At 36.7% G+C, this 21,080-nt stretch overlaps 1 protein-coding gene across 1 annotated transcript; it reads left to right on the top strand.

The window, feature by feature from the left end:
* The first annotated feature begins 19,126 nt into the window (after positions 1 to 19,126).
* Positions 19,127 to 20,086, top strand: LOC103540816 (olfactory receptor 13F1-like). Its single transcript, XM_008507482.1, has one exon. The coding sequence runs from the start codon at positions 19,127 to 19,129 to the stop codon at positions 20,084 to 20,086; it is 960 nt and encodes a 319-aa protein (XP_008505704.1).
* The last annotated feature ends 994 nt before the right edge of the window (positions 20,087 to 21,080 follow it).

Genomic DNA, 21,080 nt, shown 5'->3' with positions numbered 1-21,080 from the left:
ATTATATTAATGTTTCAAGATTTATTTAATCTATTCTCATATAATGGGCATTTGCCTTGCTTTCATTTTTTTCTTACTATTACAAACAATGCTGCAATAATAGTCATTGTGTATTTTTAAGGGGAATTCTTATATTTTATTTATTTTTGGAATAATTGTGAAAGTGGAGGTAAAGATAATAAATGCATACTCTTATACAATCATGCCAGTGAAATAAACAAATTCTAAATGATTGAATCCACAAGCCAGAATTATCTTAAAATTAATCTAGTTCTTGGGACGGCCTGGTGGCACAGCTGTTAAGTTTTCACGTTCTGCTTCGGTGGCCCCAGGGTTTGCTGGTTCGGATCCTGGGTGTGGACGTGGCACCACTTGGCAAGCCATGCTGTCGTAGGCATCCCACATATAAAGTAGAGGAAGATGGGCATGATGTTAGCTCAGGGCCAGTCTTCCTCAGCAAAAAGAGGAGTATTGGCAGCAGTTAGCTCAGGGCTAATCTTCCTCAAAAAAAAAAACTTAATCTAGTTCTAACTAACTCCTGTGAGAAAATAAAATCATGTCTACAGTATGGTTGATAGTTATCTTGCTTCAGTCCCCAAACGTAGTGATGGTTAGAGCACTTTATGAGACCACATAGGTTATTTTTGGACGATTCTCATTATTAGAAATTTCTTTACATTTAAATGTATATATGCTTCTTTATGCAACTCTCATCTTTCCCTGTGGAACTACAAAAAATAAGTATATACTCCTTTTTTCACGACAACTTTTCTAGTATTTACAGATTGCTATTTCTGAGTCTTTCTTGTACCAGGCTACAATTCTTTGTTCCTACAGCCGTTCCCCAGTAAGAATGTGCATTGCTGAAGAGAATATTTTTAGGATTGTGAGGTTCTCCATTGTAAATAAAGATTGCTCTTTTGCATTATGTTTCTGGTTACCAATTTTGCCTGACTCTACAGGACCAAAGCATTCTCTGCCATTTAGGAGGTAGGAGAATGAGATGGTTGAGAACATTGGATTCTGGAATTAGACAGCCCAGCTTTGTCATGTACAACCTCTACCACCTCAGCGAAGTCACTGCACCTTAGCACCCCTGGTTCTTGACTTGTAACTTGATGACCTTGACTCAGCTATTTAAGCTGTAAAATCCGTATTATCACCACCTTGTAGGGCTGTTATGTGATAAAAAGTACTTACCATGGTTCCTGGTATTTAATAGAGAGTTGGTAAAGGACAGCATGATTATATTTGCTTGTCAATCCGTGAATCTGAGGCTAGCTTGCCCACTGTTGATGCTAAAAATAATCATTTCCAGTTGATTTTGGCCAATAAAAACGACATAAAATCATTCTGCTCCAATCAGAAGCTATAAAAATCAATAGAAAGACTGAAAATGAATCACCGTCACCAAAGATTGGAATCTATTCCTTGATGAGTTGAGGAAAATATGAATTGTTTGTAAGACACAAATTATGTAACATTGAATTTAATTACACAAAATCTTGACAACTCATTTAAGGTAATTCCAGCTAAATTAGAGAAGGCTCCTTTTTCTTGAAAAGTGTGTTCAAGTCAATTGAACTCAACTGCACATTGGCAGACCAAAAAGCTGTGGGAGACACAGAGATGAGTAATGCACAGCCCTGACAAGTACTGAGAGATCCCATTTCTGCACTGGCTTTCTAACTGGTCTCTCAGCTTCTCTCTTGCTGTCCTTCAATGTATTCTTCAGACAGCAGCCTGGGGGATCATCTTAAAATGTGATACCTATCAAACCACTGCTCTGCTTAGAGCCTAATGTGTCAATCCCACCAGGTTTCTCTTCAGATTTGCTCTTGCCTTTGCCTTATTTGTTAAACATGCTTTTGAATATCATCCTTTGTCAGGACCCAGTTTCACATTCGTACTAACGGTAAAATAGCCGCAACTTGAGATCTTGTGAGGACCATCTTCTGGACAGTAAAGTTTATCTTAAGATGAGAGTCGATGCTGCAGTCTGACTACATGTTCTCTACTTTCACCTGCAGCACAGGTTCTTAAAAAAAAAGTGGAAAATATTTGCAGGAAGTAGAGCTCATACTTTCAAGGATCAAGGCTGTCATTCCCATGCTCATCTTTGGCTGTTTCATTTGCAGCCAGGGCTATGGTAGCATATTTTACTTTTCCTGGAGCTTTGTGTGAAGTGGAGGTGAGTGAAGAGCAGGGTATGACAGGAACACAGGAGTTGGCAGGTCAGCATGGCCTGATTCCCTTCTCACTGCAGATGCCTGTGTCCAATGCTACCAGATACCAAAGGGACAGATGCTGGTAAATTTTTAGTTATGACGAGTGCTAGATAATGTGAAAAATTACATATTTATTTGCGACTTTCAAATATGAGCTCTCTAAAATTACATTGCAAATTTGAGCACTCATGAAAAATCCCCAAGAAAAAGATCGAGTAGTTTGATTGACCCTAGTACCCTTATTCACATTTGTGTTGTAGTCAGTACAAATATACCCTCAATGGATTATCTCATGGATATCTGATCCTACAACCACTGTTAGAATCCTTGGACATGCATATATTAAATTTTCTGTAATAGATGCTCACATATCTGGTGGCAGGTGAACCCATGGTTTGTTCATTTCTATCTCCCCAAAGAACCCTAGTAGAACGGGTTGCTCTTTGGGAGTAGTCGTGACTATTCCACAGTGATTCTGAATCGACGTGATGAATAGTCCTGTTACAAAAGTGAGCTGATTAACATGATTATTTACTTACTATTCTTGTTTACTTGCCATAAATCATCTCATTGGCCCTGAGTTGAGCACTGGTGCTATATTTAAATATCATTGTAGATTATGTAAATTCAGAGTTAGAAAAAAATCTTCTTACTTATTGAATCATACTCTAGGCAGGAGGGGCCTACTCAGGATTTTCCTTTATACTGTCCTGACCCATAGTTGTCCTGGATTTATACGAATATTGGAGAAAAAGAACTCTCCATTTCCAAAGTTAGATCATTCTATTTCCAAACAACTGTAATAATTTTTTTAAATCACAAAATTAATTATATGGGTCCTCAATTTCCCAGGATGAAACTGGACTATCTGCATGATTTCATGTCTTCTGGGAATCACAAACTGAAATATCTTCAGTGCTCTGCAGTGAATGTACTTGAGTAAAACAAGCTGGGTCTAAAGCAATATTGAAAGATGAGGACTGTGGCAGATCTCTTTAATTCTTTGAGAATGAACAAAATGCCTGCACTATAAAATTCTCTTTCCCACCAGTTCATCACCTCTGACTCTTTACTCGATATTTCATTAGAATATGTCTTCTTTGCCCTGTCTGATTGCGTTTTATGAAAGACAGGGTGATGGCAGTGCATAGAGGAGTGTTTTCTTTCTACATAATCAAATGATTGCACTTTTTAAATTTTCCACATGATGATCTCATATACTCTTTTATTTCCAGTTTAGTTTTAACTAAGGAGGAGAAATGAATCTCCTAGGAACAGTCCCAGATTCCCTCCAGAAAACTTGTGGAGAGAACAGTGTTGTTGCTAAAAAGTTACGTTTACTTTAACGAGTGACTTTAGCCTGTTGCAGCACCTGGGACCCCAACCCTGTATAACCTATTGTACCTTAATATCAGAGAGAAGTAGGTCAGTCAACTTTTAAAGATGTCCTCTGAGATGTAGTTCTCTACTCAGGCGTAAATATCAGACTGTGTTTTGTATTCCTGTGAAAGGAGATTATCAGGCTATGAGATAGCAAGTAGAAAAGAAACGGTGTCTTTCTAGGTCGACTGGCCTCTTTGGGACCACATATTTTACATGAGTAGACATCATATAGAGTTGAAAATTGTCCTTTGTTCATTTGCTAAAGAGATGGATAGGAAGGTCTCTGAGCTTTGAAAAAAATTGAGATATATCATGAGGTGAGGGGAAGTGTATGAATTTTGGAGTCTGTTTAGAGCTCCAATCCCCAGTGTTCAACTTCCTAGCTGTGTGACCTAGGGCAAATTGTATAACTTTTGTGGACTAGACATTCCTTATTTTATAAAATCATGTATAACTTCTGGATTTTATGAGGATTGAATGTGTCTGCGGCATAAGTGATGTCTAATGTGTTCCCTTCCCTTAGCTACAGAAGACATTGGTCACTGAAGTGGTTGCTTCATTTTTAATTAAGCTGCAACAGGGAAGAGGGCTCTTTATGTCTTTTCCCATTTCTCTGGAAACCTCATAGTTGTTGTTCAGAGATAGTCATAAGAATTTCCCATCTGAGCTCAGGAAAATTGTTGCTCTTTTATCTACATTTAGGGTCCTACTGATCATATGACAACTTTGGACTTACCACTATTGACTTTCCAGCCTGCCCTAGAGAAGCCATTCATGAACCAATTGGATCTTAGTCCCTCTTCTCCACATTAATCTCTCTGATATTGCCAATGTCCATATCTCCAATTTCTTTTCTAGAGTTATATTTTCCCTTTGAGGCTTCTTGAGGCTTTTCCTTTTGTGTTTTTGGTGATCCTACATAGCCATCCCTCTATTTCTACTTCTTGGGTGCCTACTTGCCTCTCCTTTTGGTGGTTCTACTTCTTTCTTCCTTAAAAAAGTGGAGTTTGTTTAGTAATGGTTGCTCTGCTTTTCTCTTATACTGCAAAGTGATTACCAGTAATATTTGCACCAAAAATAACACCATCTACAGCATCAAATGAAATGCTCATCATTAGTTTTTAAATTTACATCTTTATGGGGCTGGCCCCACGGCCAAGTGGTTAAGTTCGCTCGCTCCGCTGCAGGCGGCCCAGTGTTTCATTGGTTCGAATCCTGGGTCCGGTCATGGCCCTGCTCATCAAACCACGCTGAGGCAACATCCCACATGCCACAACTAGAAAGACCTACAACGAAGAATATACAACTATGTCCCGGGGGGCTTTGGGGAGAAAAAGGAAAAAAATCTTTAAAAATCTTTAAATTTGCATCTTTATATACTGGCTAGGTGCCATTGACCAGGCCATCAACTATTACCACAAGCAACCCTGGTTATAGTTGAATTCTCCCTTTTCCTCTACCTCCTTGGTGTTTCAAACTAGACCTTTTTTCTAGAATGAGAGAAGTGCTGTAAAATGTGGATGAATGAACTGGTATATTTAATCCTTACAACAAATGATACACTGAGGTTCGGAGTAATTAAGTTAATTGTATGGGCTATAGATTAGTAAAGCAGAATTGGAGGCATGATGCTGCCAAGACCAGCTAGGCAGCAAGCTGAAGGGGCGGGCAGAATGAATGTACAGAACACGTCTATATAATAGGCACAACACATTCTATATTATTTAATGGGACAGGGGACCATCATCCTCTAGGACTGAGGTGACATCCCTCTGATCGCCACGTATTTATTTGCAGGCCAAGAAGTACAAGCATAGCAGGAACTCATGCCAGCAGGTATATGCAAGTGAAAGCTCAGCAGTTTTAATCTTCCCCCCTTCAATGTACCTGGCCCTACACAAGGCCATTCTCTGAGGGAGTATCCTGGGAACAAACAATCTGGCAAGTTATGCAGACGGCATTCCGTTCCTACAAGGGCCCAGCGTTCTTAAGTCCCTTGTCTTCATGTTTGATAAGATACTACCTTCTGGCCTTTGATTCCAAAGCACAAACAATCTAACACAGTAATTTCTGAGAATTAGCAAGTTGCATATTTCTCAGTCATCCATTTTGTAATTTGTTCTTGCTAAGCTTAAAGCCTTGCAATAATGTTGCTATGCTCTCCTGCAACAGCATGATTCCAAACTAAACAGTTTGACTTTACATCCAGTCTCCTAACCAGTAATATTTTCTTCCCTTGATAAACTAAAAATTCTTGCACACTAAAAGTTCATCTTCCCTAAGTGCATCACACTGAAAACCCAAGACCCAAGGTTAATTGGCAATTTTCTGGTTGGTTAAAACACTTTGTTCCTGGTGATTACTGTCTGTTACATGTCAGTACAGGGATATCAATGAGTATCTCAGAAGGATGATGCAACGCTGGGCTCGAGAACAAGTCAACATACTATCCACTCTTATTCACAGCCTTTGCCATAATCATCTTGGACTTGATCATGAAAATTCACTGAATTCACCTATATATCCAGTTAACAGCTCTGGAGAAATTCTGAGGTTAAATCCAGTTAGGAAATCTTAGTTGTCTTGCCCTCTAATATTTTTGGATTAATTTTCCTGATTCAGATGCAAATGGACTTCAGGATATTTCTCTCCTGATTAGTAGGCAGTAAAGGAAATAATGTCTTTATACTCAAGACTATGGGTTGAAAACTAGATCTCACTTAGTGTCTGTATGATCTTAACCTCTATGAGTCTTAGTTTCTTCATTTATAAATTAAGAGTAAGTAGATATACCTTTCAAGATTATTGTGAAGATTTAGTAGGGAATAATTAGATGTGAATATATAGCACAATGCCTTGCATATTATTCTAGCATTCAAATTCTCTATATAGTTCCTTATCCTTATTTTCCTTTTCTTTTTCTTTCTTTCTTTCTCTCTTGCTTATGAAACCAACTTTCCCATAAAATTTAAGTACAAATCTTTCTCTCCAAAAACTGTTTTTTCTGTATCCAGTAAACTTTAATTTGCTGTCTTGAATTATATGTCATTTCTTAGCAGGTTGCTATTGAAAATATTTTACAAAGACTATGGCACAGCTACCAACCAATCAGAATGAACACTAAATATGAACAACCAGTACAGCTATACCAACGAGTACAAGCTCAGGTCTGGTTGTAAATTTTTGGTTGTAATTTTTTCTTTGCTCGATAAGCAAAGCTGAAACTTAGCTGGCATATGTTACTATGGCCACATTGCTAGTTTATGGCAGGCATTCATTATTTTACTAAGGCACTTGCCATAGAAATTTTAAATATTTTGAATATGACTGCTACTCATTAGTCATTCAGAAGTGTGTTTTAGTTATCTCAGTTTATGGAGCTTTTTAATTAATTAATTACATTTAATTTAATTGAGAGAATATGGGCTGCTTAATATAATTTCTTTGAAATTTACTGATTCTTGCTTTCAGCTACCAAAATATATGTGTTTTAGAAGAATGTGTATTTTATAATAGTTAGGTTAAGTTTGTTAATTGTTTTATTCAAATCAAAGACTTCCCACATCCTGGTTTGACTTCAGATATTTCTACATTTCTGGAACTAGATCTTCTCTTCTGTAATGTTGGGGAAGTATTAACTCCTTGAAGATTTCTCATGAGGATCCAGTAATATGATCTTGATAAGTTATTTTGGAAACCATTATGTACCCTTATGGAGATTTTTTTCATTCATTTATTTACTTGCTTATTCATTAATTCAACAAGTTTATAGAAATAGCACACTGTGTGCCAAGCAGAGAGCTTAGGTGGGTACTAGGTATGCATTGGCAAAGAAAAGAATTTTACTTATGTTTCTTTTTCTCAAGGTCCTAAGTTTATCCCTTCTCGTATGTATCTCAGGGTTTGGTAAACTAAATGTTTTTGTTTTATATGATCATATGATTATTATTATGCCATTTTAGAGTATAATATAGAGATTTTCATAATCTACATTTTAGCCACAAGAAAGCAAATGCAGAAGAAATACAAATGTCTTGCCTAGGACTTTCTGTTGTTGAATTGTGTATGGAAATCATAGTCTGGCCAAAAGTATTGCTTATGCTCTATCTGATTCACTACATTTCTTAAGCAGACAACTGCATATTTCATTGCTTTTAAAGATACCTCAAGACAGACTAGAGCCTTGATCAGTGCTATTCATTCACAGAAGTAAAAGCTAAGTGACAGATTCAAACCTCTGAGGAGGGGGCCCTGGTAAGCTACTGGTTCTGGGTTACAGGAAGAAGAAATAAAAACTGAAACTAATGCTGGAAGTACTTAGGGAGCTATCATTGTCATGGTGAAGACCCAAAGCTTGGGTGACCATTACAGGAACAAAAAGGAAATAGGGAGGCTCAAGTCCTTTATCTTTATCCAACCTTCCGTTATCTCTCCAGCAACTCTTTTGGATGAATTTAAGAGAAGCCTGAAAACAAAGGAGAAATACTGCTTTCAGTATCCCAATCCTAAATCATAAACCAGAGCATAGATAAGAGGATTTGAAGCTAAGAGACAATAGCTTCATAGCATCAAAATTACTCCATAAAAAGTAAGGATGAAAATCTTGTGCCTACTCAAATCATTATGGCCTCTTAAAGTGCATCCAATGCTAATAATGAAAACTAGCCAATGTTTAGTGGACCTTTAGTATGTTCTAGGCACTATTTAGTGCTATGTATGAATTAACTTATTTAATTTTATGAAGAAACCATAATTACCTGTTAACAAGAAAGGAATATATCATATGCTTACTTTTACAATTTGTCAGTAGCTGTCATCTTTTACTTTAGATTTGTGTTCTATATTTCGATTCTCATTCTCAAAAGTCTGGAAAAAAGGAGTGCTTTCCCCTATTCACATATCTAATTCAATTCCTTCAATGGAAATGGGGCTTCTATTCCTCATTTTGACACTGCTCCACATGGCCACACTCTTCACACAATAGAGATTATCTCAGTTTTGCCCCATGTTTGTTTTATCCCCCAGTGCCCAAAATCTGGTAGCCCCTCAGGTCATTGAACAACTTGACTCTTTCTCTTTGGACACCTCTTATCCTCTTATTGCAGTTTTTGTCAGTTACCAGTTCTTTCTAGTTCTCCTACTGATTAGGAGCTGTATGGTCCAATGCAGAGAAGAGAAGTCTTCGTTACAACATGACCTCAAAGTCCCAGAGGAATTCTCTGTTACCATGCCACCTCTGTTTATTTAGGTTAAAACTTAGGGTGCATTACTAGGGAACTTTTTCAGTTATCTTAGTCTCATTATGTACCAAATCCAGAAAAGTTATGGTAGCTGGCAAACAAAACTTGTTGCTCTACAATATAATACACATTGCATGAAAAAGAAAAGGTAGTACTTTATTAAGGGAGTTCATATGACAAAATGCCTACATAGTTTACTTAGAATGACATTGTTAGCACAAAATGGTAATTGCATTGCGAGAGATGTCTGTACCAGAGTCCACAAGCCCAGCGACCCAGGATCCAGCTTCCACAGGCATGTGGGCACCTGTGCTCATGTTGACAGTGTATCTCAGTGGGTAGCAGGTGGCCACATAGTGGTCAAGTGCCATCATGCCTAGAAGCACACACTCTGTGGCCCCCATGACAAAGGAGAGAAATATTTGCACCATACACCCAGAGAAGGAAACCCTTTTCCTTCCTGTCAGGAAGCTGTCAAGAATTGGTGGGACAGAGGCGCTTGTGTAGCAAATGTGCAGGAAGGAAAGATTACAGAGGAAGAAATGCATGGGCGTGTGCAAGTGAGAATCACAATTACTGAGGTGAGGATTATATTTCCCAGCAAGATCATCACATACATACACAAAACTAGCACAAAAAAAACTGTCTGGGGCTTTGGGTGGACAGAAAGCCCAACTAAGGCAAATTCTGTCAACATGGAATCATTGGTCATCTCCATATTACATATGCCCTTTCTCCAACTTTCTCCAACAGCACTCTGTGGATGACAGAACAGAAATTTGTTAATACAGTGTCTGCAAGAACTTCTCTTTTAAGATTCATATTCTGTGTTATCATAGTTATCTATTTAGATACAACAATATAGTTATGAGAGAAATTTTTTTTTCTGTGAATCCAGGCCAGTAGAGCAGGAATCCTAACCTGATTTTCTCAGGGTTAAGAGAGAAGATATTTGATTATAGGACATTTGGATCCTAAAGCAGTTTATTACCATTCCTACTAGTTTTGCCTCTTAACACATGACTGCAAATCAGTGCCCCAGAGCCTGGAGGCAGCAGAAAGGTGGACTTTTTTTGGCAGTGACTCCTGCACCATATTTTAAATTTGAATTAGAAGACAACATTTTAAAAGCAGGAGAAATGGGATAAAAATCTATGCTTTCAGCTTGTCTTCAAATACATTATAATATTTGAAAACATTGGACCCATTTTCATCATGAAGGTCAGTTACACATGACCCATTAGATCTGAAGCGTGTTCCCCATTCTACCAGAGTACCCTCCTCTCTCTCTTATCTGCTTGTCACTGGAGATGAATATTAGTTGCCAATTAACATGTTACTCCTGGTTAGTATGCATCATTTATATTACCTGACACAATTTTATATGTATGTGAATTCTTGACCCCTGGCTGCAGGGCTGACTTATCCCCTAGGCCCAGTAAGCCTAGTATACTGTTAGGAGCCTATGAAAATGTTTGATTTCTTTTAAAATCCAAGTAAAACAGTGAATTTTTAAGTTTTAATATATAATATTAGCATATATATCTTTATACCAATGCAGATGTAAAATATAACTTTTAATATTATTTGATGGAAGAAAGGGCCCATGAAGGCAAAAGTGTCTAGCACTCAACAGGTCATAATGCAGTCCTGTGTAGTTGAGTCTCTTTTTGTTGCTCATTATGGTCTGCTAGTAGTATACACAGTCATTACCTATTTGCAGATAGCCTCATTGAAGACAGTAGCCCCATTGAAGGGACATATCTTTACATCACTCCAGTATGTACCTTAATATGATGTGGAAGTAGTTGCTCAATAAATGTGCTTTATTTAATAGAAATGAATCAAAAGTATTTACAAAGCTAATTTTATCATTAATAGAGATATGTAATGTTGTGTATTGTAGGCCCCACTTAATTTGTTTATTTTCACCTCATGAGAGAACTATCACTTAGGGATCAACTGTAATAACAGTGTTTTTATTCAAAATATATACATTTAACTAAACCAATTATATTTAACCATTATTTTTTAGCAAATAAAATTTATGCAGAAGAAAAATATATAAAACAAACAAAAGTTTCTCTGGTTGAAGTTACAATGGTTTGCAGGGAAGGAAAAAGCATTTCCCTTTAGCACCTTATTCACTCTTCCTCCCTCAATTCAGTTGTTAGAGGATTCCAAGGGGCATACTTTGAAAACCACCAATGCAATAAATAAGAAGCAATATTAATAACAATCCTCATTTTTAAGAATTTTATTAGCAACAATAGTAATAGTTATACGTGTATTGATTACTCTATGCCAGATATATTTTAAATGCTTTTATTCATAAGAAGCCAAGGAAGTAAGAACTACTGTTGTTTGACATACGGATTATCCTTCTGTAAACATTTGATAAACATCACCAATAAATCAAGAAAATAAAAAGTAATTACTTGAAGAGATGTAGGAAATAATTTTGGTGAAGTTCAATTCATAATTTTCATGTAAATTATTTGCAGTTCACAAACTGAAGTTAACTTCCTAATCTTGAAAAGAAACTATATACCAAAAACCTATGGCAAGTTACTACTATTTACTAAAAATTAATAGAGACAGTGTATACATTCTTATTAAGATCTAGACTAAGAGATAAGGATGCCCACTCTTACAGTGACTATTTAACATAGACTTGGTAGTCCTGGTCAAAATCATAAGACAAGAAAATGGCAGAAGTAGCAATAAAAAGAGACTAAAAAATTTATAAGATCTGATGAGAAAAATTAGTAAAACTTCTGTATGTAAGATCAATGGAAAAATCAGGATATGAAGAGTTAAGATCCTGGAGAGAACGGAAGCTCATTTAAGTGAACCAAATGATATGTTCTCTTCTTTTTTTATCTTTGGTATTTACTGATTCTTCATTGTGTCTGTTGGCAGGCTAGAAACTGGGCAGAGAGATGTTGCTAAGAGGCAGAAAAGTGAGAATAGATTTTGGCATTCTCATTGGTCTGGGAAGAAAAACTTGAATTTTGGATCTACCAAGGCATCACATTTTGAATTGAAGGGAGGCCAAGGTCCTGAATTGAAGGGAGGTACAGATAAGTGAGCCCAACAGTTATCATTGGTTCTCTGCCTGAAGCATTTGCTGATTCTTAGGCTGCTCTGAGTAGGAGACATGGAAATCAAGCAAAAAGGGATTAAAATGTTAGATGAGATCAGCAGTCCCAAGAGCTTATGAGATAAAAGTTGCAGTCTGAGACCCATGAAGGAGAAAGCTCCCTCATATAAATGTTAGGGTCTCATGTCAGACTTAGAAGGATAAATCTAAAAAAGGAGATGAACCAGATTTTAGCTAAGCCTTACAAAATCTGAAATCCAAGTTGAAATTTTCTCAATCCCTGTTTTACATAAGGCAATCTCCCCTTCTCCAGGTTTCTATTAGAAGATAAAGTGAATTCCTTTTGTGTAAATAAAATGTCATTCAGAGATTCTGCATTTTTTCATATACAGTATCTGGCGCTTAATAAAAAATTACCAAGCATGCAAAGATACATAGTCAAGAGATAAAAATGGACAATTGAAAGACTCTCAGATGATTCAAATACAGGAGTTATCATACACAGATTTTAAAACAACTGATGTTAACATGTCCCTCAACACAGAAAACAAGATAAGGAATTCACTGGGGAATTGGAAATAATATTAAAACATCAAGTATAAACTATGGAGCTGAAAAATACAACTGGAATTAGGAACTAAATAGATGAATTTAACCATGTATTAGACAACATTGAAGAAAGGCTTAGCAAACTGGAATATAGACCAGGTGAAAGTATCCTGACAGATACATGGAGAGGAAAAAGGAAGGAAAATATAGAAAGAAGTTAAGAGTTATATGGGACATGTTGGAAAAGTTTAACATATGTATAACTGAACACTCAGAGGGAGAGGAGAAAGAGGAAATGAGGTAGAAGAGCAAATAGCTAAAACTGAATTTTCTCAAATTTATGAAAGGCATCAAGCCGCAAACTCAAGGAGATCTACTATGTTGAGAAAGGTAAGTGAAACGAAAGCCACATTTATGAACCTCATTGTAAAACTTCAGAAACAAACAATAAATATAAACATCAAAAGCAGCCAAAGGAAAAAACAAAGACATTTCATCAAAGAAGTAGCAAGAAACTTAAAGGTGACTTCTTAACAGAAACAATGGATGCTAGAATATAAAGAACAACTTTTTAAAGCATTGAAAGAGAATAATTGCCAACCAATAATTATATACTCAGTGAAAATATCCTTCAAAAGTGAAAAAAAATATGAAAATCTTTCCAGACCCCTTCTTCCAAAGCCCTCTCCAAGCACACACACACACACACACACACACACACACACACAAATCGTTTGTCTCTAACAGGCTTGCCTTGAAAGAAACCATACAGGGAGAACTATTCAGGTGGAAATAAAATGAGCTCAGATAGAATCCAACAGTAAGGAATAATAAACATGAGGACAGATGAATATATAGGTCAATCTAAATGAATATCAAATATAACAAACAATAATCATAATGTTCTCGGCTTCTAAGTTATATGTAGAATTAAGACATAATAGAAATAACACAAAAACTAGAAATGGTTAAGTGGAATTAAAGGTTTGGCATTTTCTAGAAAGTGATAAAAGTATCAATATATATATTATAAGCTTATAAGTCAGGGTTGTATATTTCTATCTCTAAGATTAGCATTGCCCCCAAAAAAGTAAAAAAAAAAAAAATAAACAAATGAAAGGGAAATGACAATTTGCTCCATAGAAAGCAAGAAAGGGGGGATAAAGGATAAAAGGTAACACTTAGGATTAATAGAAAAGAAAGAGTAAAACACTAGATAAAAACTCATATGTATCAGTATTTATAATAAATGAAATAAAAGATGGTTGCAATGTATGCTGTCATCACTTATATTCAGTATTGTACTGGAGTTCATAATCAGTACTATAGGTAATGACAAAGGCTATAAACAAGAGAAAGTAAAATCTGTCATTATTTACAAATGACACTATGCATACAGAGAATATCCAAATGACCTACAAACTATTGGAATTAATAAGTGAATTTAGCAAGATTTCTGAATACAAATTTTGCATAGAAAAATCATAACATACCAGTAACAAAAAAGTAGAAAATTGAATTTAAAGCACAAACACTTTATCATAGCACCAAAAACATAGAAGTATGTGAATAAATTTCACATAATATATGCAAGACATTTATAGAAAAGAAACCAATACAACCTTATTCAGAAAAATTAGAGAAGACCAAAGTAAATGGAAGGCTACATCTTCCTGATGAATTAGAAGATTCAACAATATAAAGATGTCAATTCTCTCTAAATTGACATGTAGGTTCAAGGCAATTCCAATAAAAATTACAGCAGGTATATTGTGAAAATTGATAAGCAGATGTTAAAATTATGAATGCCCAAACCAGCCAAACCATCCATAAAGAAGAAAAAATGCAGAGGATCAGAAATCAAGTCTTACGGAGCTATAGCCAATAAGACAATGTAGTATTGGTGTGGGGATAGAAAAATAGGTTACTGGAACAGATCAAGAGGCCAAAAACAGATCCAGACATACCTGGTCAATTCGTTTATGTCAAAAGTGACTCTGCAGTGCAGAGGGGAAGGGATCATTTTGATAAATAATGTTGAGTCAAATGGTATCCACACAGTACAAAGTAAATCTTGACCTTTGCCTCATACTGCACACAAAAATTAATTCTAGGTGGATTGAGTTATTTCCATATCCCAATATGAAGGTAAACAATGTAAGGCTTCTAGAAAGTAAGGTAGGAAGCTCGGACTACTCAGAATATTCTATGGATAAAAATGGGATAGACGAATAAAATTGTGATTCTTTTAAGAATGAGAAATGTTCAGGGGGGTCAATGTTGGATTGGTAATGAAAGCATCTATTGACACCTCAGTCTTATATTGGTACAATGATGCAGCAGAATAACCAATCATAAAATCTCAGTGGCATACCAAAATAAACATTTATTAAAGTTGACAAGATACAGCTTATCTGGGCTGGAACCAGGCAATCTCAACTAAATTATACTTGCTTCTCAAATCAGCCATGAGTTGGCTTATTGATTGTTTCTGGGCTCACTCATTTGTCGGGGATTGACTGACTCCTGGTTTACCTGGGACGGCTTTGGCTGTGGCAACTGGAATAACTCAGTTCTGCTTAATGTGCATTTCATCCTCCGGTTGGCTAACGAGGACATATTCTCACGACAATAGTAGAGATGGAAGAGAGAGGGTTAACCTAATGGTGTAAGTGAGTTGCAAGTCTCTGCTTGCGTTATATTTGGTAATGCCCAGTGACCAAATCAAGTCACATGCCGAGGGCCAAAATCAGAGTAGGTGGGCCTAGGAAGGAGTGAAGAATTGAAGTCATTAATGTGATTAGTGTACCACAACTATATAAGATTGCTTGGCTAGTCAATAGTTGAAATGAGGTTCAATCTACAACTCCTTTGCTTTACGTCCAGTGCTAATTCTATTGCATTACTCTCTCAGTGATTATTATATAATTTTTATAAAAACACAAATATTGTGCTGGGAACTTAGTGTATTCAAGGGGCATTGCATAGTCATAAAGTATCTGATTAATGCTTTCCCTTTACTTTGCAGCCATTTAAATGCTCAGTAAGGATGTTTTGTCTTCTATTACTCAGATAACTGAGATATTTGGAGAGATTTTTGAAAATAAATAAGTTACTTTGCAAGCTCAGAGGACAGAGGGGAAGGCATTTCTATAGTTCTATTAATTGCAATGTTTGCTGTGTAATTTAGGCAATCTACAGAAGAAACGGAATAGGCAAATTGTCTCCTCCAGTATGCTGCCCAAGTTCAGGCCCTTTTCTGGGCTAAATGACTTGAAATAATTTGAAACTATTTACCTATTTTTTTTTTTTTGTCCTGAATTCGTGAATGTAACTTGGAGAATCATTCCCTTGAGCACTGGGAATTTCTTAACTTCCTTATGTTTCAGAATCATAACATCAAATTGTTAAGGGATTCGGAAGGTCCCTAGCAGCAACAGGAGACTTTAGTAGTCTGAGTTCCAGAGATAACCCTTTGGAAGTTTTTTGGAGCAGATCACAGTTGGTGATTTTGGCAGAAGAAATCTTCATGTCATGATTTCTCTTAAGAAAGCGTTTTTAAGCTTTTAATTAATAGGAGCTATGTATGTTGAGACTTTGTGAATCAGGCAAGGTTTGGGTTGATTTTTCCCAAATCAAGAACATCCATATGCTTTTTTCTTGGAATCTTCTGAATAGAAATACCTCTGCACAACTGACTTTAATACAATTTTCATAGAATATGATCATAATTACAAAATTCAGCATCTTTTACTATTTTGAGCACTGCACCAGACTCAGAAGAAAGACTGTGCTGAAGATCAATTTTAATACTAAAAATTGAAGCATACTTTAACCACGAAAGAAGATGCTCATTACATGTGAAGAGGTAAATGGGAGCAGACCTTATTTATCTCTTTCTCTATTCTCAGACATAAAAAAAGTTATTGATGGGTTTCACCTAGGTTAGGAAACCAGAATAGAGGTATTTCTGTGAAAAAGAAGTACTGGTTGGTAGGGAAAATATTGAGTTGAAGAAATGAGTCCTGAATGTCAGATACAACTTTTGGCTATGAGCTCCAGATTTTCTCATTCACCTCAAACAAATCATAAAGCCCTTCAAGCATCTCTCAACTTTAAAATGAGACGTTTGGATCAGAAGTTCTCTGAGTTTATTCTGGCTGTGATATCTAGAAAAGAAGGAGTGGAATGTGTTAGAAAACATTTAATTATCTCAGCACTGGAATCAGAAATTATTTTAGAAAAAGAGAAAGTAACTACATAAAATGATCCAGGACAGGTGAGACTCTGAAAAAGAAGTGAGACAAGGGTAAGGAATGATGGGGACTCAATCTGCATGAGAAAAGGAGAAGACTCCAGAGCTTTGTTTCTGAAAGGGAGGACAAGAGAGTGGTGAAGTGAGAAGAGAAAGGGGAGGGCAAGAGAGGAGCCAGAGCTAGAGCAAGGACACTGGGTGCTGGGTGGGAAGACCACTAGAGAAACCCTCAATGGAAGTGGTGGTGTGTGCTGACCAAAATAGACTTCGGTGACCAGAAATGTCTAACTCTCATTCTTCTGAATTGGGGGTTGAAATTTTAATAGATTATGAAGAAGGTGTGAAGTTTATTATCTGAGTCACTGCGGGCGAGCACTGGAGCAGTATACAGGCAATTGTGGTTCTAGACAGCAGGGAGACCAGGAAATCACAAATGCTTTGTGATTCTCTGAAATATTAGAGAGGCCGTGGAGTTGGGGTGGTAGAGGGAGATTTTAAAACAAGTTTACCTAAATCTCTGAGATCTGTACAGGATAGGAATTATCATCCTCTTTGTGTAGACTGGACACCAAATTTCAAAGATTCCAAGTGATTTGCCTAACTTTGCACCCCAGTAAGTAGCACGGTTGGATCTGGAGTCCAGGTCTCACACTCAGAGGACAGAGCTCTGATTCCCTACAGAGGACAATTGTTTGGAAACCATTTCTACCTCTCTTAAGAGTACAAGTGGTCATTGTCTTTTCCTCCTCACTCTACATCAAATATTTAAAGTTAAGAGCTCATCAGCTTTGTTTCTTAAGCAGCTAATTCTTTAATGTTGTAGATAAGATTGCATATGTAAATGACAAGTTGAGAATTCTTCAGGGTTTATGTTGACACAGAGACCTATAGTGAAAACGTACTTATTTTTAACATGTATCAAAAACTTACCATTTTCAAGGCAGCAAAGTGTTTTTAAAAATCCTAAATGTGAGTTATTACCTTGCTAGTATTGTGAGGAGCAAGCTTTTGAAAAGCTCACAGTGCAGTGGAGCCAGCAATAGGGATATGCACATATAGGTATAGTTCAGTGTGTTACACTTGAATAACAATAAGTATGTACAAAGAATGAAGTCGCGCTTAAGACTATGGCATACAGTTCTGATGACTGGATAGAATATTCAAGAAGGACAAGATGGGAACTGGAAAGGAAGGGCTCTCCAGGTAGACAGGCTGTAGATTATAGACATAAAAATTTTAAATTATATTTTTAAATAAAAATATAAAATAAGTCCTTATTCAAACACGGCTCTCACTGATTCCAGCTGGATTTGCCACTGTGCCTACTATGACATCTCAGTAGCATTTTCTTCAGTGAACCAAAACCAAATTAGGATGGCACCATTGCTGCTGGTAGTTCAGGTCTTGTGGGAGGCAAACCAAGACAAACTCTGTTTCTTGAACTCATCCCATTTTAAATGATAAGATAGAAGGATCATAGTATGAGGATGCAGAAGCTGGTTGTTGCAGACCAGAGTGTGGAGGCAGACTGTTGGGAGATGAGGTTGGAGGACTAGGCAACAATGAGAATGTGCGGTATCTGTATTTGTGATTGATTTCATGTGAACTCTATCTAGTAGGACTGTGGTTTTTAAACACGTCTCCATGTGTGATCAATTGTCAGATATATTGCAAGTAACTAGATATGTACTTTAAAATACATAGCTTTGAAAATGATTTTCTTTCTGAGAAAGTATGGGTTCAAGAATTTTCCGTATTCAAAAATGCCTCCTTGGAGACAGAAAGCAGGCAACGTTGTAGTGATTGGACTCTTGTCCATCTTCTATTTATGATCCTTACTGTGCAGCATATCCCTGTGTTATCTTACATAATTTGTGGGTTTATGAATTGTAACCAAATCCTTTCTCATTGCAACTTTTACAAAAAATTGTTCTTTGCCCAGCAAAGCTTCCCTGGTCCTTAACTTGATTAGATATGATGCATATTTTTATTGAGCCAAGTCTTAAAATATCTCACTGAGTAGCACCCCAAAGAAAGAACTAGGATTCTTACTCTGTGTTTGCCGAGTACCCTGGGGAATACTTATATCACGTTATTGTGATTATTTATTACTTGACTGGGTCTTATATTTTACTGTGAGTTCCCTGGGAGCCACTTTTATATAATTCAGCTCTAGATCTTCAGTGACTTGTAGAGTATTCTATAAATACTGGATGCATGAGTGAATAATTAATATGATATTGCCAGGATAATGATCCTTTTAAAGTACCCCAAATGAAAACCTCTTGAAAGTTGGTAGAGTTTACAATTTTAAATATCTACACTGTATACTTTTATTCGCTACTACAGAAGAACAGGAAAGAATAAGATGATCAAGACAAACTTGACTGTCATTTCATATTTTATTGTCCTGGGATTTACTCAGTATCCCAAAGTGGAAATCACTGTATTTGTGCTGTGCTTGCTAATGTACTTGATCACCTTGCTGGGTAATATGATTCTGATCTCCATCACCATCCTGGATTCCCGCCTACACACACCCATGTACTTCTTCCTCAGCAACCTCTCCATTCTGGACATCTGGTACACCTCTTCTGCACTCACTCCAATGCTGACAAACTTTGTTTCAGGGAAAGACACCATCTCATTCTCAGGATGTGCCGCTCAGATGTACTTCTCTCTTGCTGTGGGCTCCACTGAGTGTGTGCTCCTGTCCATGATGGCATATGACCGGTATGTGGCCATCTGCAGCCCCCTGAGATATCCCATCATCATGAACAAGAGGATTTGTGTGCAGATTGCAGCTGGCTCCTGGGTGACAGGCTGCCTCACTGCCTTTGTGGAAACAATGTCTGTGCTACAGCTGCCTCTTTGTGGAAATAGTGTCATCAATCATTTCGCTTGTGAAATCCTGGCTGTCTTGAAACTAGTATGTGCAGACACTTCCAAGGTGCAGTTAATCATGCTGGTGATCAGCATACTTCTTCTTCCTATGCCGATGCTCCTCATTTGTATCTCTTATGCATTTATCCTCTCCAACATCCTAAGAATCAGCTCAGCAGATGGTCGAGGAAAAGCCTTTTCAACATGTGCAGCCCACCTGACTGTGGTGATTTTGTTCTATGGGACAGCTCTCTCCATGTACCTGAAGCCCTCAGCTGTGGATTCACAGGAAATTGATAAATTTATGGCATTGGTGTATGGTGCATTAACCCCCATGTTGAATCCTATCATTTATAGTCTACGTAACAAAGAGGTGAAAGCAGCTGTGAAGAAAGTACTGATTAGGCAACTTCTTTGTGCTCTTTTCAGCCCTAATAGCAAATAATGCCAATTAACATTTATCTAAAAGCTATGTAGCAGTCAGTATACACAAGAATATTGGGATAATGGGGGAATACACTCATTTTAAATGAGATGTGTGATTTCCTAAGCTCTTCTTTGAAGGACCACTGAAACTCTAAGATAATATAGATATGTCTTACATAAGCATATCTGAAATCTTATACAAATAGGTCTCATGACGACAAATTTAAATTTTTGTTTTGAGTTATAGAGTGTCGATATAACTTTAAACATTAAGTTATTGTATTGTTGAGTATTTAAAATTGTATAAATGTAATATACAAATATAAGAACTCTAGTAGATATTTTAGTTAATTTATGATTAACCTCTGTTTTAGACTGAATTGTGTCCCTAGACACATTGTGACAGAATGTGTCTCTATTTGAAGATATGGTCTTTAAAGGAGTGATTAAGTTAAAATGAGGCTGCTAGTGTGGGCCTGCATACAATCTGAGTTGTGTTGTTATAAGTAGAAGAAATTTGAACACGCCTAGATACAGCAGGGACGCACACAAACAAAGGAAAGACGTAGAAGGTGGCTATCTGCACGTCAAGGAGAGGAATTAGACAGAATCAAACCTGCCAACACATTAGATTTCTAGTCCCTGGAGCTATGAGAAAATGAATTTCTGTTGTTTGAACTAACCAATCTGTGGTATTTTGTTATGGTAGCCTAGCAAACTAATACAACCTGTTTTCAGCATAGCTCAATTTAATAGGAATAGTCACATATTCTGTAAATTTGTGGTGGTGTTTTACGTATGTGGATATATCTGTTCATGTAGATATATGTGTGTGATGTGAATGCCTATGTTCAAATGTAAAGGGTCTGCACAAATATATCCTGAATAGAATTGGTGTAGAGGAGTGTAAGTCAGGAAAAAATATCAGAGAATTAAGTGGTATGTTGTTGGTCTTAGGATGCTGACATTATTTTATAAATTCAAAGAAGCTACAGGATGTTTCAGTAAAACTA

The sequence above is a fragment of the Equus przewalskii genome, chromosome 26 (genome assembly GCF_037783145.1).
Source record: "Equus przewalskii isolate Varuska chromosome 26, EquPr2, whole genome shotgun sequence".
Classification (NCBI taxonomy): domain Eukaryota; kingdom Metazoa; phylum Chordata; class Mammalia; order Perissodactyla; family Equidae; genus Equus; species Equus przewalskii.
This window is presented reverse-complemented; position numbering and strand designations above follow the sequence as displayed.